Below are 19,153 nucleotides of genomic sequence, written 5' to 3' on the forward strand. Positions count from 1 at the left end.
GGAGGAAGCGAGGGCGTTTAAAGCCATGTGCGCGCCGCGCGGTGAATTGCCGCATCTGCCCCCGCACGATGGCTATCTGGGCTTGTTTAGATGCTATCCAAATTCTAAGTTTTTTCCCTCTCTCCATCACATCAATTTTTAGCTGTTTGCATGGAGTATTAAATGTAGGTAAAAAAAATAACTAATTGCACAGTTTAGTTCGAAATCACGAGATGAATCTTTTGAGCCTAGTTGATCCACGATTGGACAATATTTATCAAATAAGACGAAAGTACTACTATTTATAAATTTTTTCGTAATCTAAACGAGGCCCTGTTGTTTCTCTGTTGCCGTGGACCGCCAGAGCAGCAAGCAGGTGCGGAACTGGACACGTCAGAGGGGTACTCCGGGGAATAGAGACGGTGCCACGTACGGAGTACGAGTAGGGCGGCATCTGGACTCTGGAGCGGCGCGCTCCGTCCTCCGTGCACCCGGCGCATGGGCCCTCGTGTGCGCGCCCCGCGGTGCCAGCGCAGAGTCCATATCAGCCGTCGAAGAGAAACCTCGGTCAAACCCGTCTCTCTTCCCAGACCCGGCCCACCAGCACTACGGGTACGAGAACGACAGTAGGACTCTAGCAGCCACGGTGTGTTAGGCTGGTAAAGTGCACAGTAAATTTCGGATGACTCATCACTGTTAGAATAAGCTGAAACTTTAACCGCGGAGCACGCCGAGATGGCATCCGACACACAGATTCTGTGGTGTACAGTAATGGACTAATTAAGGATGATAAAAAACCTGTTTGCTTGAACTTATTAGTCATTGTACAGCGTTTTTTTCTCGTAACAAATCAGTAAACAATATTTTTTAGCCTAGACTTTTACAAAGCGAACAGGTAACTCTAAATGAACTACTAGGAGTAATTAGTTCAATTCCGACGTGGAGAAATCCTCACATGAATTCAAGTAGCCATGGCCCAGGTACAGACTGAGCCTCCCAACCAGAAAAAAAATAACTAGGATATCTTTATGAAGGCCTGGTTTAGATCGTAAGTTTTTTCACTTTCTCCATCACATTAAATCTTTGGACACATCTATGAAGTATTAAATGTAGATAAAAAAATAACTAATTACACAGTTTGATTGTAAATTACGAGATGAATCTTTTGAGCCTAGTTAGACCATGATTGGACAATAATTATTAAATACAAATGAAAATGCTACAGTACCAAATACTGATTTCTAACCTCTGCCACAGACGCAGAGTTCTGTCCTCTGGCCTCTGGCCTCTGGCTGGATGCCAAGTATACGCAATAACTGTTGCTACTACCAGGGACAGGATCTACAGGGGACTGGGGGCTCCCCCCACCCCCCGCACACACCGAGCCCGCGTGTTAATGGAAATATGAAAATATGGAGAGAAATAGAGAGATAGAGCAAGAAGAAGATACCAACTTCTTCGATCCTGTCATCCGTCACTGGCTACTATCCCTAACCCCGACCACGCGCTGCATCATTGCATACTGATACTAGCACTGTGCTTCAGTAATCGGAACGTACGCGACGTCCCAGATGGAACAGATCGTGCTCCTCCTACAGGAGTCAACCATGTGTGCTGCATGTTTTCAACGCATCGGATGACGCGGGCATTTCCCCAGCCAATCGTAAACGATCGTAAATTTTCGATCAAAACAGTATTTTTCTCTCACACCAAACCAGCCAGTAGTAATAATCCACAATCGTATACGATCGTTTTAGTCCCAGCCAAACAGGCTGCACATTCATATGCTCCCTCTATTAAAAAAAATACAATTCTTGTTTTTCGATAAGTCAAACAGTTTAAACATTAACTAAATTTCTATAAAAAAGTATCAACATTCATAATACAAAAAAGTATCATTAGATTAGTTATAGAATATATTTTCAAAATAAATTTATTTGAAGACATAAATACTAATACTCTTTACTGTAAACTTGGTCAAACTTGTGTCTCAGTTTAACCGACATGGATTCCATAATTGTATTCTTTCATGTACGGAGGGAATACGTCCACGGGCATGAACTTATCCCTTGCTTTATTTGCTACTCATCGTGCAACGGCGACTTCCCAGTGGAGACGACGCTGATAATGTAAGCTACTAAGCTACTCCCATATTAGCTGGACTTGTCATCCCGTCGAAAGTGAAATGATTTTTTTTCAAAAGATCCGTTACCGTGAAATGATTTTTTTATAAAAAAAACTTCAATTTAGATGCAAATCTCCGCTCACTGCAACTCGATGGCCTCCTCCCGGTAAGGAAAAACATCCCCACTAATGGACAATCGAGCACCGTGGAGCTACACAACTCTAACCCTCGCGCGAGGGCAGGCCTAAAGTACCTTCCTCCTGCAGTCGAGCAGGTTATACACTATGTTCAGTTTTAGTTCCAAATCGTAAATCGTTCTGTTTTTCTAAATAGATATCACTTTTTTTTTGAAAAAATAGGACATCTACCTAATAATTTAAGATAGAGAAACAAATTTGTAAATCATGTTGGACAGCAACAAACAAAAGCGCCCCCTCCTCCCCCTCAGCCCACAAGAAAAAAACATAAAGCTAACTTGTGAAACGGCTCGCGCACACACACACATACTAGTCCTACCTCGGGCGTTAGAGAGTAATATATCGACTATTATCCAATTCATACATTCTACGTCCAAATCACTGTGAATCATTCATCGAGACGGTTCGACCTCTCACCACTTCGACAAACCCTTTCTGTGCCGCCATTGAGCCTCAAGCTCGTCAACCCCTGATCCCGCCCCGCCCATCGCGTGCCGCCACAGAGCTCTTCACTCATCGGCCCCCGATCCCTCCCGATGCGCTGCGCCGCTGCGTCTACTCGCATGCCGCTGCATGATCTCACCGATCGTGCGCGCCTCTTCCCGCACTGCCGCAACTCTCGCTGCGATCTCGCCAGGCGTCATCATGCTAGAAACCGACGCCGAGCAGCAGCTCCCCGTCTCCGCGCGCGAGCGCGAGGCTGAGCAGGCTGCTGCTGCCGAGCGCCTTTTCATCGAGCGCGAGGCTACGCGCCCCCAGTTCGCGTGCTCTTAAACCCGGCTTGATCCACTTATTTTTTTATCTGGAACAGTGTTTTTCTCTCACAAATTCCTCCAGCATTTCTCCAAACCATCCAGATTCCTTCAGAATTCAGACAAACGAACAGGCCGAAGTGGCTAGCGTGTTTGGTCTGTGGATTGACTTTGTCTAGCGTAGGTTCACTCCGCATGGGCTCGCCTGTGTTTTTCTATGCAATGATTTAATTCCTGGGATTGACTTGGGAAAGTTACTAAATAGAATCGTTTGGTGACGGACGCCATGGACCGACAACGCAAAACCAAACCAACATCTCAGGTTTAGCCTCAAGATCGGATCATTCCGGACCGAATGATCTGCTAAACCAAACAGGGTCCGCCCGCGAGGCGAGTGACGGATAGGACTATAGGGCAAACGCAACTGCGGCTGATGGTGTCAATAACTTTATGTATTCTAGGCCCCGTTTAGTTGCATTGCTGAATTGGTGCTGTCGGAATCGTATAGTACTGTAGCGCACTGTAGCATTTCGTTTGTATTTGATAATAATTGTCCAATCGTTGACTAATTAGACTCAAAACGTTCGTCTTGCAATGTACAACAAAACTGTGCAATTAGTTTTTGATTTCGTCAATATTTAGTACTCCATGTATGTACCGCAAGTTTGATGTGACGGGAAATTTTTTTTTTATAGTGTCAAAGTTTAGATTTTGGATAACTAAACAAGGGCCTATTTCACCTGACCACTCTAAATAAATATTAAACAATGATAGATTTATCTTCTCAATCAAGTACAAATTAATAACCATCTCATCTTTAAATTCAGGGTCTACTATTCCACGTCAAGAAGATGTCTCCTAATAAAAAGCTTCTCGGTACGGCTACTGCTACGACTTTGTTTCTTGGTACGGCTAAGGGTTTTGAATCTAGGAGTATGCTGTACTAGCATCTCAGTACGAGGACCTGGTACTTACCCGTAAGCTGGGTTGCGTAACAGGGTACGTTTGGACGGGTTTGATTTATAAGTTACGACTAAAAGTATTATTAATTAGTTTAGTATAAGAGAAAAATACTATTCGTTGATTGATAAGTCATGACTTATAAGCTAATGCCTTGTTTAGTTCTGAAAATTTTTGGCTTTTAGCTACTGTAGCACTTTCGTTTTTATTTGGCAAAAATTGTTCAATTATGGACTATTTAGGCTTAAAAGATTCGTCTCACGATTTCTCGGCTAACTGTGTAATTAGTTTTTTTTCGTCTACATTTAGTACTCCATGCATGTGTCGCAAGATTTGATGTAACGAAAAATCTTAAAAATTTTTGGTTTTTGGCTTACATCTAAATAGGGCCTAAATACAAGCAAACGAATAGACTGATAAATCTGTGGGAGGTCGGAAGAGAGATGGAACATTCATGGCTGATGGTAAAATGTTAAACAAATCGGGTGACATGAAAACTCCAACACAGGTTCTCTTCTCCCTTTTGGGCCTCGTTTAGATTGCAAGTTTTTTTACTTTTTCTTCATCACATCAAATCTTTGAACACATGCATAAAGTATTAAATATAGATAAAAAAATAACTAATTACACAGTTTGATTATAAATTACGAGACGAATCTTTTGAGCCTAATTAGATCATGATCGAATAATAATTGTCAAATACAAACAAAAATGCTACAATGTCCAATACTGATTCCTCACTCTGAGTCTGAGGCCTGACACACTGCCGCCCCTGCCGCGATGCCGTCCAGTTTTAAGATTTCCTAACGCCGAGCAAAGGCCTTGTTTAGTTCCCTTCAAAATTTGTTTTTTCACTCTCTGTTCATCACATCAATTTTTAGCCGTTTGCATGGAGTATTAAATGTAGGTAAAAAAAATAACTAATTACACAGTTTAGTTGGAAATCACGAGATGAATCTTTTGAGCCTAGTTAGTCCACGATTTGACAATATTTATCAAATAAGACGAAAGTGATACTATTCATCAGATTGAAAAAACTTTCAATCTAAACGTGGCCAAAGTGTTACTACTACACTGTTTAACTGCATGTACTATACTCCAAACTACTCCAAGAATCTCCATCTTTTTCCATACAGCCTTATAAGCCTTTGTCGAGCAGATGCTAGCTCGCTCCTTTTGTTTCTTTCTTTCTTTTCGGTAACCTCCATTTGATTTCAGTTTCTCCCATGGCACGGCACCCGCGCGCCACCTGCTTTTGCATCTTGGACGCGAGCAGTGTGACCTGATAAAGATGCGCAGGCGCAGGGAGCCAGGGAGGGAGGGGGTCATGATTTAAAAAGGCCCAGGACCCTGCGCATGCACCTGTGACCTGTCGATGCGCGATGGGCAGAGCCAGAGGCAGACGAGCCCTCTTTCGCGCACCAGTGCAGTGCAAAAGCTCGCTCCGGTTCAGGCTACGACGTCCTCGCTCGGCCCTAGCCCAAGCAGAAGCCAGCGGCGAGGCCCAGCCGAGCAGGCACTGCCCACTTTGGTATGAGTCGGATGCTCTAGCTCAGCTGCCAGAGCTCAGGCCATCCAGAAGGCTTCCATGTGATGCCAGCCATGCCATCTACTAGTACAGTCGTAGTCCTCCTACATCAAATATAATATTATTTTCTTGTCGTTTCTCTTTCTGCATTTACCAGAAGCTTGCACTACGGCTACTTTTACTGCCGTGCCATAAACGCTCAGCAATGTTTCTTTTATGGGCACTGAACTGAAGCTGAGGCTGGCCCGTACGCTAGCGGTGGCGTACCACGCGCCCGCACCGCGCGCCTGCCTCGCATAGCGCACTGTAGCAGCAGCGAGAGAAAAAGGAGGGAGGAAAATAAAATATAGAATAGTGAGTATAGAGTATAAGATAAAGATAACACGGGTGTGAAAGAAATGGGTATAAAGTATAGAATCTTAATGAGTAGGATAAAATATTTTTTTAAGAGATAAAAATAGGCTGAGGAAGGAAGCGAGGACGACGCGCGCGCGCGCGCGCGCGCGTGTGTGTGTGTGTGGGGGGGGGGGGGGGGGGGGGGGGGGGGGGGGGGGGGGGTGGGTGGGTTCTGTGGCCGTGAGGGACGAGTGGCATCCCCGAACGGCCAAACCCACACACACACGCTCTGTACTTGCCTAGGTAAGATTTCCCCACGCAGCGCACACCGTGTAGATACGGATACAGTGGTACCACTGGCCGTCTGGCGGAGCGCGAGTAGTCGGGGGTGCAGCGTTATGTCGCCCTCGTCTACAACATTTCTGTATCACTGAGACACTGACGCTCTCGGAAATACACGTACCGACGTACGAGTACGGCCGCCCGACCATTTATCACAAGCGGACACACACCGGCCTGTGCGCAAGTATGCACATACATACGTCGCAGCGCCGCCTCGGGGCTCGCCGTGGTCCAGTGTCCGTGTCCGCGTTCGTAGCAGCCCGTCGCTGGTATTGCGATACGTACGTGAGATCACCCGGGCGGTGGCGGGTCACAAGCCGCTTGCTGCCCCCATCGACGGACACGGGCATTGACAACAGTTTTAACTTTAACTAAAATTATATAAAAATTTATCAAAATAAGTATCATTAGATTAGTTATAAAATATATTTTCATAATAAATTTATTTCGAGACATAAATGCTAATAATATTTACTATCAGCGTGTTCGTTAGTTGGTTTCTGGACTGACTGGTGCTAGTTTATTGTGAGAGAAAAACACTGTTGGCTGGTTGAATAAGCTTAGCTGAAACTAAAAAAAAAATGGTGTATGACCTTGATTAAAGTTAGACAAGTTTGACTGCATAATTGTATTCTGAGTACTCTTACGACCCAGACGGATGGCAGAGCAGAAGAGCGCACAGGCGCCTGCGCTGCGCGGTTCAGGCGTCTTATCGCTTCGATGCAGCCTTTGCCTTTGCCATTGCCAAGTGCCAACCGAGGAGGCAATGTGCCTGGGCCAGGCCTCAGGCGTTGGATTTGAAGAGCCTGGGGTGGATGCGAGCGCTCCAGACCAGCAGCATACAGGAACCAAACAGGCCCTTTATGCGGGGCGGGGACCTCACGTGGGCTGCTCAGTCAGGGCAGGCCCGTAAGGTTTTCAACTTTTCCTAGGGCCTTGGCCGATGAGCTATATTGATTACAAGGGGGTCCGGAGGCCACCACCATCTTGTGCAAACCAGGCCCAGATCGTTCTTCAGTCTCTCTTTCTCAGGAGTTGGGTGGCGGGATGGGCTATATAATCTGTTAGGACGGAGTGTTCGGCTGGTAAACGGCCCGTTCTGTTGGTCGGTTCGTGAGGAAGTATTGCTGGCTGGTTTGTGTAAGAGAAAAATATTGTTCCGGTTAGAAATTTACGATCGTTTACGACAAGCCACAGCCAAACGAACATGCTAAGTTGTTTGAGCTTATTTCTGCTTATTCTCTCTCACAGAACACTATTGAATCATCCGAAATCTACTGTGCACTTTACCAGCCGAACACGCCGATGATCCCAAGTCCTAATGCTGCAGGCTAGCTCCTGTATTATATTTTCCTTTTTTTAGCTTCGTTTTTTTTTCGAGACAATTGGTATGACGTCCGGTAGCAAAGTTACACGCAACTTATCGTCTCATGTAGGTATATCAGGTAGTGGATCGAATTCTGCAGCAACCTGTGGTGTCAAGATAGATACGAATGGTACAACGTAGATCATAGGAACATTTCAAGGTATATATGTCCAATCCAATCAGCAATTTCGTGGGATGAGTTTTCTTCGTCGTCGTCGTCCCATCCCATCCCTTGTACATATATATGGCAGACAAGGAACCAATCCCACCGTGCTTGTTCTCTGGGAATCCTTCAGAACAGAGGAGCGCTGGTTTGTGGTGTAGATTTGTTCAGACCAACGGAACAGGCATAAGCCAGGAACAGATAGATGATCGATGTTGTTCCGTCCTTGACCCAACGTCAACATGTGCAGTAGCCAGTAGCATTACGGCGGACGAAAACGTAGCTAAACTATGTGTGTACAGCACTAGGTAGAGCACAACTCAACTTGAGGAGTGTAATTAAAAAGACGCGGACTGTTCAACCGTAAGATATGCATGCTCCTGTATTAGTCTTATTAACCCTTCGGTTTGCTTGGCAGCTCTACCCATCTAATATATGCCTGATCAAACTCTCAAATATTTTCACTAAACTCTTCACTACATGTGTAGTACATATCTAGCATTTCAAATTGAGTTCAAAATATTTATACCAGTTGTGCTGAATAAAATTGGAAAACTTGGAGATCCGCGTCTAGCCCTACTACGACGTCACGTATGTACGCACAGGCCCCTGGTGTTGACTGTGATGCTGACTGATGGAGCCATGCACGTTACATGGCCCATTATTGAATCTGCTTGTTCTTGCTTAACCATATACCCCATCTCGTGTTGTCTATTCGCTCCACCTAGCAATATGATTGCAGATTTGCAGTACTACAAAATACTACGTACTTATTGAGAAAAACTTCAAACCATATACTACCAGCTCCCAACCCTTCTGAAGTCTGAACCTTGTTTTAATTTCCTGATACATCGTCACCTAATCTCTACGGCGAGAAGGAACGACTCGACCCGTGATTGAGTCGTTAGTCACGGCGCCTTGCCTATTTATTTTCGTATACGTGTTGGCAACCAACCGATCGAGAACATGGCGTGTTGGTCTCGCGAGGTCCACAGGTCCACTAAAAACTTTAGAAAAAAAGAGGCAGAAGATTAAGAAATTCGCGTCATGACAAGCGAGCGAGACGTTCGATCGTTAGGTTGGTGAGCTTCCAGATCGTGATCGACGCCTAGTAGACGAACGATTTTTGCTGATAAAAAGCTCGTTTCAGCTTAGCTGGAAATGGAAGCAGTACTGTCACTGGACCGACCGACCGACGCATGGATCCGGCTACTTAGCCGTCAAAGTCGCCAGTCGTCTCGTCGGCACGCACACCAGCCGTAGATCAGAACGGCTAGACTTTTAGGGTAGCAATTTATATGCTATCACCGATTCACCGTACCCACGCCAGTGTGTCCGACTTGGATGTGCACGTCGATGAGAAGCCAAATATGAACTAGGTTAGCTGAAAGCGTTCAACGAACTTCCAGATCACGCCATGGTAGGTCATCGATCCATACGAGGGTTTTAAGCGTCAAACCGAAACATCATTTTTTCTCCTTTAACCTTAATTACCCACTAGCTATACATTATCTACCCGAAGGAGCATTGTCTACCCGAAGGAGCTAAAACTTTGTGTCTGGTTCACCAGTTTTCCAAAAATTTCCACCTTTAGATTTAGTATCAGTAGATCAGAACTCCGACAACCTACGCCTTTGTTTGTTTCAGCTGTTTCAGTCTTATGTTGTAATAAGTGTTTTCATGTTGTAAGTTGCAAATGTTTTATCTGGATGTTGCATACGTATGTTTCACACACATGTTGCAAGTGTATGTTCCAAATGTTTCATATTCTTCATACTTATGTTACATTCAAGTGTTTCATATTGCAAGTATTTCGTGTTTCAGAGGTATATTCAGAGAGACATGGGGGCAACGCGCCTGGGGTCGTGCGGACGGGGAGTGCTCGTCCTCATCCCGTCTCCCGGGTCCCGCCTACATGGGAAGAGAGGAGGTGGTCAGGGGGAAGGAGCGGCGGGAGCGGGGTGGGGCAAGATGGACAGGGGCAGGGTACGCGTGCGTGGCGGGATGAGGCAGAAAGGGAAGGACTGCAGCGCTACAGTGGAAGTACGGCGCGTTTCTGCTAGGCCATTATGTACCGTTCGATAGAATCCTATCCATCGGACGTTCGGGCGCTAGCAATTCCATAAAATTTTATTAAAAAAAACTCAACACAAAGCCTGGTGTAAATAGCGAACTAAACTCTAAACTAAATGTCTTATAGTATGACATCTTGTTTGTTCAATTTATATTGATTTGATACAATGAATTTGCTTTTGTTCTTCAAATACAATATTTTGTAAAATGGACAGATTCCTCGTGGAACAAGGATAGGACGAACTCCCCACGCCTCAAAACATACACACGCACACCAATATGTGAAACTTGTTCTTGGAATCATGAAACCCTCAAATGAAATACAACTCACAAGGCCAATCACTAGCCACAAGTATTCGAAGCATGCTACATATCTCAACGTCCATTCGTGGAACTCCGAAGTGGGATGATGACTGAAAGTCTGAAATGGCACTACTCCCAAAACAAACAAGAGCAGAGAAATTTAGGGCGCGTTTAGTTCCGAATTTTTTTGGCTTTTGGCTACTGTAGCACTTTCGTTTGTATTTAGCAAAAATTGTCTAATTATGGACTATTTAGGCTTAAAAGGTTCGTCTCGCCAATTACAGGCAAACTGTGCAATTAGTTATTCTTTTTACCTATATTTAATGCTCCATACATGTGCCGCAAGATTTGATGTGACGGGAAATCTTGAAAATTTTTGGTTTTTTGGTGGAATCTAAACAGGCCTTAGAAACGCAACCCGAACACACAAATAAAGTATACGACAGAAGCGCTTATCCATCTCAGGACAAAAAAATTGAGAGTAAAAAAGAGCAAATATTCGCCGTCTCCGCCCGTGGCGTGTACAATTCAAACTTCCATTCAACGGTCAACATTCAAACTTCGATCCCAACGAACGAAGGAGAACCCCTCTTCAAAACTGCACAGGCCCACACCGTACGCCCACATGCAGCAGTAGAGTACTACGCTCCATTCCGTTTTCCATTCAACGCCGGCGAAAGCAAGGCCACAACCTATATATTCACAACGCCGACGCCCACCCAACCCCGCAGTCCAGGCAAGCAACACCACCCGTCAGCTCGCGGACTCCACTGCACGCACCGTTCGGCGACGACCGTACCTGCAGCCGCACAGCAAACCGAGGGACGTCTAACGTCTTCAATACTAGCGCGCGGGGATGGTCACGCCGGTGTCCCGCTACCGCCTTCGCCCGCGGTCGGTGCGTGTGGCGGTGTCAGAGATCCCGCTCGCCACGAGGCGGACGGCGAGGCAACCGCAGCCCGTGCCGGCGGCAGCGGCCGTGGCCGCGGAGCCGGCGATTCCGAGCAACTTCCTGTGCCCGATCTCGCTGGAGATGATGCGGGACCCCGTAACGGCACCGACGGGGATCACGTACGATCGTGACAGCGTGGAGGGGTGGCTGGAGCGTGGCCACTCCACGTGCCCCGTCACCGCCCGCCCGCTGCGCGCGGAGGACCTCATCCCGAACCACGCCTCGCGGCGGATGATCCAGGAGTGGTGCGTCGTCAACCGCGCCCTCGGGGTGGAGCGCGTGCCCACGCCCCGCGTCCCGCTCTCCGCCGCCGACGCGGCCGAGCTCATGGCAGCGGTGTCCGCCGCCGCGCGGCGAGGCGACGCGCCGGCGTGCCGCCAGCTGGCGGCCAGAGCCAGGGCGCTAGGGAAGGAGAGCGACCGCAACCGCCGGTGCCTCGCGGCGGCGGGAGCCGCCCGCGCGCTCTCTTCAGCGTTCTCACAGCTCGTTGACCAGCCGGCGCTGGCGTCGTCGTTGACCGCGTCCGGCGGCGCGCTGGATGAGATCTTGGCCGCGCTGGTCGTTTTCTTCCCGCTGGGCGAGGAGTGCAGGAGCCACATTGCCTCCCCGGCGTCGCTGAACGCTGTCGTCTCGATCCTGTGCCACGGCGAGACGACCGCGAAGGCCAGCGCCGCCGTCGTGCTCCGCGAGATCGCGTCGTCGTCCGACCCCGACTGCCTCGACGCCATGTCCGAGACCGACGGAATACACGACGCGCTCATCAAGCTCCTGCAGAGGCCCGTGTCGCCGCAGGCTACCAAGAACGCGCTGGTCACCGCCTACTACCTCGTCACGAACAGCGGCCTAGCAGCCAGCCGCCTGGTCGACCTCGGCATGGTGGAGGTCCTGGTCGAGCTGCTGGTCGACGCCGACAAGGGCATGACGGAGAAGGCGCTCGCGGTGCTGGACAGCCTCTTGCTCACGGAGGAAGGCCGCGGGAAGGCGTGCGCGCACGCATTGACCGTGCCGGTGCTGGTCAAGAAGATGCAGCACGTGTCCGACATGGCAACCGAGTTCGCCGTGTCGGCGCTGTGGCGGCTGTGCAAGAGCTTCTCCGGCGAGGGCCCGTGCAAGGCCGAGGCGCTGCAGCTGGGCGCGTTCCAGAAGCTCCTCCTCCTCCTGCAGGTCGGCTGCATGGGCGTGACCAAGGAGAGGGCCAGCGAGCTGCTCAGGCTCCTCAATGGATCGAGAGACGGCGTCGAATGCATTGAGTCGGTGGATTTCAAGGGGCTCAAGAGACCCTTCTCATGAATTAAGCTGTGGATAGACTACTAGATTAGGTTAAGAAAGAATTAAGCTGTGGATACAAGATACACAGACACAGTTAGGTTAATTTAGGAACTGTTCTGCTTTTTCTGTTTTTTTGGGGAGTTACATCTTTTTGCTCCCCCCCCTTGGCCCTTGGTCATGGGCTCATGGCCATTTTGCAGTGTAATGCTCTGAATGAAGTCTGCAAAATCAGATCATACAGCCAAAAGAATAAAAGCATTGCATTGCTGCAAGTTTCTGACGATTTGCATGCCGGTTTTGAATCTTCTTGGCGCTTCGGGTACGGAAGAGATGCCATGTTCATTACGCCGTCTGTCATGCCATGCCCCTGAAAATTCAAAGCTGAGAACACAATTTTTGACTTGACTGGAGGAGAGACCTTCATTTCATTATTGTAGTTATACACTACTATAGCAAGGCCCGCCCGACGGAACATCCAGAAGAAGGTGTGAAGTAGCTGAGTGTTCCGTTTCCATTTTGTGTTTGGAAGGAAACGGGTGTTACATTTGAAAACTGCAGACCAGCGTCAGAGGAGCAAACGGCAAAGGGCTTTAAAGAACAAGACAAATGGCAAGCGAACAGGAGCAGCTAGCCCAACTATCTTATCTTCATTGCTTCCACCGATGCAGTTGAGTGCTTTTCTTCAGACGACCTGAACGGAGTGGTCTTTGCATGGCACTAAAAAAAAAATATTTCTAGGAGCGGCTAGTAATCTTTTGTAGGGGTGGTTTGCCCAGCCACCCATACGCAAGGGTCTCTACAAATCATGTATTTGTAGGGGCGGTTTCAGGCTGCCCCCACAAATCGATTTATAGGGACGGCTGGTGATTGAGCCGCCCCTACAAATCGATTTGTAGGGGCGGCTTGTATTACCAGCCGCCCCTACAAATCGATTTGTAGGGGCGGCTGTAGTACCAGCCGCCCCTACAAACATGTATTTATAAGGGCGGTTCAATCTAGAACCGCCCCTACAATACGTTTTCCCACAAAAAAAAATTCAAATTTACAATTCAAGATTGCGTTGCCGAACGTCCCACGACCAACGTTCCGAACCGCGTTCGCGTTGCCGAACGCCCCGCGACCAACATTCCGAACCGCGTTCGCGTTGCCGAACGCCCCACGACCAACGTTCCGAACCGCGTTCGCGTTGCCGAACGCCCTGTGACCAACGTTCGCGTTGCCGAACGCCCCACGACTGCAAGCACAAGAGTATTCTATAAACTACAATTACAAGTCCAATTCACAAGAATATATACAATCCATCATTAAATATACAAATTCCATACACATTGTTATCAACGACCTAGAGCTAGCCTTTCAGTCTCACGAAGGTGTTGATACTGAGGATTTGTACCTAACTCAGACTCTCGGTCATGGTAGACGCCTCTGACGTGTACAATCTGGTCCAATATGAAGTTGCAAAGGTCGCCGACGAGCTCTAAGAGTTGGTCATCCTTGTATGGGTCTCTTTTCATTCCTTTCTCTTCTCTCCACTACAAGAGAACAAGTTTCGGTTTAGTATTTCATACCATCTACGTAGTTTTTATACTACGGGTGAAGAGGTTTAAACTTACCCTTAAGAGGTGTCTCCTGTAGCCACCGATGTTACTCATTATAGAACATATATAGTATCCACAATGTACACTCCCAGGCTTCTGCTTGGGGCACTGTGTGTTTTGCATATGCAAATGTTAAGTAATGCTTTTGACAGCCATGTAACGGAGTACTGAAGAAGTAAGTTACACTTACCGCACATAGTGTTTTTATAGCCAGCTTTTTCTTCCTTGCTGGATCATGCCTTCTATGATGATTAGTGACATAGAACCTAAATGTCCTGTTCGAATTATTTTAGCAAATACAACTTGTTAGTATCCAAAAATGAACGTTACAAGTATATATACAAACATATAAGCTAATGAGGATTGTCGATATGTATACGTTTTGAGAATCGATATGAAGTCTTTGTATGTCACCGTGTCCTTATCTAATGAATCAAAGACCCATGCCATGCTCCTCCCGACATCGACGGCTATACAAATCCAGTGGTTGTTGTATGGATTTAATCATAGAACTAGATAAGCTCTTTTGCATCGAATAAAATATATCGAACAAAGCTTTAAGTATAGAGTTGAGCTTACTCGAAGTTGTATGGTAGCCATATAGTAGAGTGTTGTTGGAGATTTTTGAAAGCCAAGGCAATGTGTGCCGCAACCTTAAGGGACTCTTCCCTTAGTTTCGCCGTACAGATATGCTCTTTCTCCCGAAGAGTCTTTGCAGTAGCTAGCTCTTTGGCATCCAGTGTCCACTGTTTAGGGTAATTAAAATTTGTTTGGGCTATAGCTTGAGGGTCCACATACCCGGCTTTCACACTTGGCATTTGTTTGACAATGTGCACTTGTATTCTACAAATCACAGCATGGGTTAGTTACAACAAAATTCAAAGATTACATTCATATCATATTGGGAGGATAAGGACTTACAGGCACCACGTGCGAATTAGATTCATCTCTATTTCTCCTAGGTGAAAGCATGTTTTCATGTCATTGAAGTCAAAGACTATTTTCTCGGCTGGGCTTCCAAATGTGCCGGCGGGGAAGCATGCTTGTATGATATCTATGCTCGTTGGGAGAACATGCAAGTACCAATCATAGAACCTTCTCATTCCAAGTGGTAGGCGCTGGATGTCCTGATTTGGTAGGAAGGACTTGCCTCTTTCATATGTTTTTGGGTAATCCTTTGACTATTTGATGGCATCAACATTTGGATATTGCTTTGCAATTTGGTGGAGTTTGCTAGTGATGGCATCCTCAGAACTCCGTGATGGGACTTTTTAACTTGGTTCTCAGGCTTGAACTGGTCATGGAAATACCACTTGGACACCAACGAGACGTCTTTGATCGAAACATAAACTGGCCTTATGGTGATTGGATGCTTCTTTCTAAGTTCCCATTCAGGCATGTCCTCATCTTCTTGTGCTGCAGCTTCTTCAGGAGGCACTCATTGTTCATGTATCGGTTGTGCTTGTTGAGAAGACTGTGGTATCTCAAGATGCACTTGCTCGGTACGAGCTAGAGAAGGTTGTGGCATCTCATCGGGCACATGCTCGCTAGGAGGCGGGGAAGAATGTGGCATCTCAGGAATGTGGGGGTCACGAGATGGTGAAAATATCTCCCGACCTCAACAACTCGCTCCAAATTTGGGAGAGGGGGCGGCGAAGAAGCAGTCAATATAATATCCCATTTGTGCTAGAGGATGAACTGCCCCATAATGTCTCTGAGTAACACCAGCCCCTCGGGAGTTGCGTAGTCTATCCTCTAGTGCATGAACTCGAGCTTCACTGTATGCACCTCGACCCTAGTGTAGTCCAGTGGTATCTTATTATTAGGGTGTAAGCCACTGGGAGGATGTGCCACACCCGTTGCCACCTCCATCACAGTGTTCTATCGGCTACTGAGAAACACCAAGGTGCAACTAGTTGGTTCCCGTATGCGATCGACTGAGGTTGTGGCTGCAGTGGAACCTTGGCTGCTAGGAACTTTCGGAGGGCTACCAACTAATGTTAGTTCTCCCGGTGGCGTCACTAATATTCATGGCTCCGTAGACAGTCCTTGCTCCTCCAGAGCCTTCACAACTAGAGCCTTCACTTGGAGCTCAAGACTAGTCTCCTAGTCTCAGCCATGTTTCTTGTACATGTGTCTGTCCTCTTTAAATCCTTGCTTCCATATCGTCCTTTTCCCTAGCCCTCTGGTGCGGTCTGTGTGCTCCTTGTTTCCCAAGCCAAGGCTAAGCTTGTCTCTCTCTCTGGAAGGATTGAATGAGCCCTTCTCCTTGTCTTTAGCATATTTTAGTATCCTTGATACTGCCTCTTGGGTCTCCGGCTTATCAAACTTAAGATTACTGCCGGATGATTCTGTACTCCTCGCATATATCTAGTTCCTTGAGCGTACCTTCAAATTCGTCACATCGATATTCCCAGCAGCTGTGGCCTCTTTGTCCATCTTCCTAAACTGCTCTTCCTTGGCATAGTAGCCACCGGGGCCTAGATGATGGTGGTGTTTGTTCCTCTTCGCCAACTCGATGTTATGGGCACTAAGCTCCAATGCCTTCGGTAAAGTCTTCTGAGCCACGAGCTCCTCCCATTGACTAGGAGTTATTTTGCCGAACTCATTGAAGGGAGTTAACCCCTTTTGGATATACTTTGTGTTGAGCTCCGACCTCCAACGTCGGAATGACTCTCCATCATCCTGATAGCATTTTTTTACCAATTCGTGCTTACCCTCTGGAAATCTAAAATTGACCTTCAGCTGCCTATCCCATATTGCATTCTTTGTGTTCTCTGGTACATCTTTCCAGTTAGGGATTGCTGGGTTCAATTTATCTCTTACTAGGGCCCCGATCGCATTACATAATTTTTCTCTTAATTCCTTTGGCTCAAGGATCTCCCCTGCTGGCCCGACCTCCGTTACCACATAGCATGCCTTATCTGGATATAGATTTCCTTTTCTATCCCCTCATTTCCACTTCAGCTTGGTAGTCAAGGTTGTGTCTTGAGTTTGTGGAGCAGAGGCATCGTGATCCGTCTCTGTGGCTGTTGCCTCTGCTCTCCTTTCCTCTACTCCGTCTTGTCCAGCGAGATATCGCGGACGTCGATGTCATCTTTTTTGAGTTTCAGGAGGGACCTGTATATACTACAGGTCAAAGTGTTAGCAGAGGTAACACAGCCAAAGCTTTAGCAAAATTTACAAGCTAAGGCTTTTTTCCTACCTCCTCGTTCGGGTCAAAATCCTTATCCAAATCTTCCTCCGTTGGCCTCCTTCTGACTTTACGTGGGAAAGGATCCTCGGGACTTTCATATCCCTCTTTTGAGTCATCATCATCATCATCCTCTTCTTCTTCGCCTTCAGCAGCCTCTCCTTTAGGGCCTTCCTCCTCGTCACACTGCTCCTGAGTAAGCATCACTTCTAGATCCTTTTCTACCTCATTATTGAACTATTCCTAAGTAAGCTGGTCCTCTAGTGCTTGCTCCTCAAGGGTTGGCTGCTCATCAGGCTCGGGGCATCGGGCTGCACTGTCTGGTGTCCGCGACATTATTTCACGCTTTGTTCTAATAGATGCAAGAAAGTGTGCTTTAGGTACGCGAGAAGGTATAAGAAATAAAAAAGGTCTATAAACCAAAGTAGTCCTATAAAACAACAATATATCAAAAAATGAGTAGTAGCAGTAGTAGAGGCCTTAGAAACATGTCAATCATTATTTGATCATGAACTTGGAGCATCAAGGCATCATAACAGAGAAGAGAGGAGAAGGTAATGTAGGGGCGGCTGCTAATGATGCCAAGTTCCTCACAAGTTCTTGATCATCAGCTCATATTCCATATAATGTATGGACTTGGACAATTTCATCATCGGTAAAACAAAGGAGAGGAGAGGAGAGGGGAGATTTGGCAAAAAAAAGCAGGTGCTGCTTCCAAAACATAGAGGATAGGAAAGGTGGCAACAAATAGAGGAGAGGGGAGATTTGGCAAAAAAAAGTAGGTGCTGCTTCCTAGAAAAAGCAACATGATAATGTAAGAACATCATATGCTTAATATCTTCCGAACTTGATAAGTAGATCGGACAATCAGAAGTAGTAGATAGTAGTAGTAGGGAAGTAGTAGAAGTAGCAAAAAAAGCAACAGCTGCTTAGGAGAGGAGAGTAGAGTGGAGTAGAGGAGAGTAGTAGTAGAAGAGGAGTATAGAAAAGACAACAAGTACAGAGAAGATTAGTAGCCACCGGCCACAATAGTGTATTTTTAATTTTTACTAAAACTTGAGGAAAGGTGGCCAAGAAAAGCATATGAAGCCATAGAAGCATTTGCTCAGTGAGTAGAATAGACAGAAGAGCAGCCAGCAGGAGCCATAGAAGAGAGAAGAGAGTAGATAGTAGAGCACCAGCAACATTAGGCAAAATTCAGTTAAGACTAGTATCTAATATCTAGTGATAGAGCAACAGATAGAGTAGTAGTAGTAGAATTCAGTTAGAATTCAGTTTGGAGTAGTAGTAGAAATCGAAAACTCAGTTAGAATTTAGTTAGAATTCTTTGACATCACAGATCAGAACACTAAATCAAGTGTAAGCCGAGAAAATAGTAGTAGTATGAAAAGGAAACTGACAGTAACTTCACAAAAGCATATCTAGAGTTCTATTCCTCCAACAAACATGATCCTTAACATTCTAGAAAGATTATTAAGTTATCTAAAACTTCCTTATTATCATCTCAAGAGGATACAATAGATAACAAGACCAAACATCATGTACCAGCAAATCTATTCAGACTTGGACAGATCTTGACATTAACTTTAAACACTCGTATCTAGAGTTATAGACCATGAAAAGGTGTGTTCTTTAACATTTTAAAAAGCTTAAGAAAAGCACTACAACTCTTTTATTTTCATCAAGAGGTGATTCATAGGTTATCTTCTAAACTGAAAGTTAACTAGAACTGAGCATTTGGACAACAGCAATTCAGTCAAAATAAATCATAGCCGGAGTTGTAGACCATGGTAAATCATGTACTTAACCATTTTGGAAAGCTTAGGAAAAGCACTAGAACTACAAAGTGTGCAACAAGAGCTAGTTTTGATGTTAACATGGTAGAAATACAAAAAATTGCAGAACTATATAGCACACGGTGAAAACCTGACAATGACATAAAAAAAATTATATCTCCCAAAAATGGACAGCTCTATATGTATCTGGGACCAGAACAGCTAGGATTAATAAGCTAATG

General features: G+C 46.3%; 1 protein-coding gene across 1 annotated transcript; it reads left to right on the plus strand.

Moving 5' to 3' along the window:
* Nucleotides 1-10,871: 10,871 nt before the first annotated feature.
* Nucleotides 10,872-12,611, plus strand: LOC136474741 (U-box domain-containing protein 21-like). The gene has a single exon (XM_066472298.1). It carries the CDS (start codon nt 10,981-10,983, stop codon nt 12,364-12,366), a length of 1,386 nt encoding a protein of 461 aa, XP_066328395.1. The 5' UTR covers nt 10,872-10,980; the 3' UTR covers nt 12,367-12,611.
* The last annotated feature ends 6,542 nt before the right edge of the window (nt 12,612-19,153 follow it).

This window comes from Miscanthus floridulus, chromosome 8 (assembly GCF_019320115.1).
Source record: "Miscanthus floridulus cultivar M001 chromosome 8, ASM1932011v1, whole genome shotgun sequence".
NCBI lineage: Eukaryota > Viridiplantae > Streptophyta > Magnoliopsida > Poales > Poaceae > Miscanthus > Miscanthus floridulus.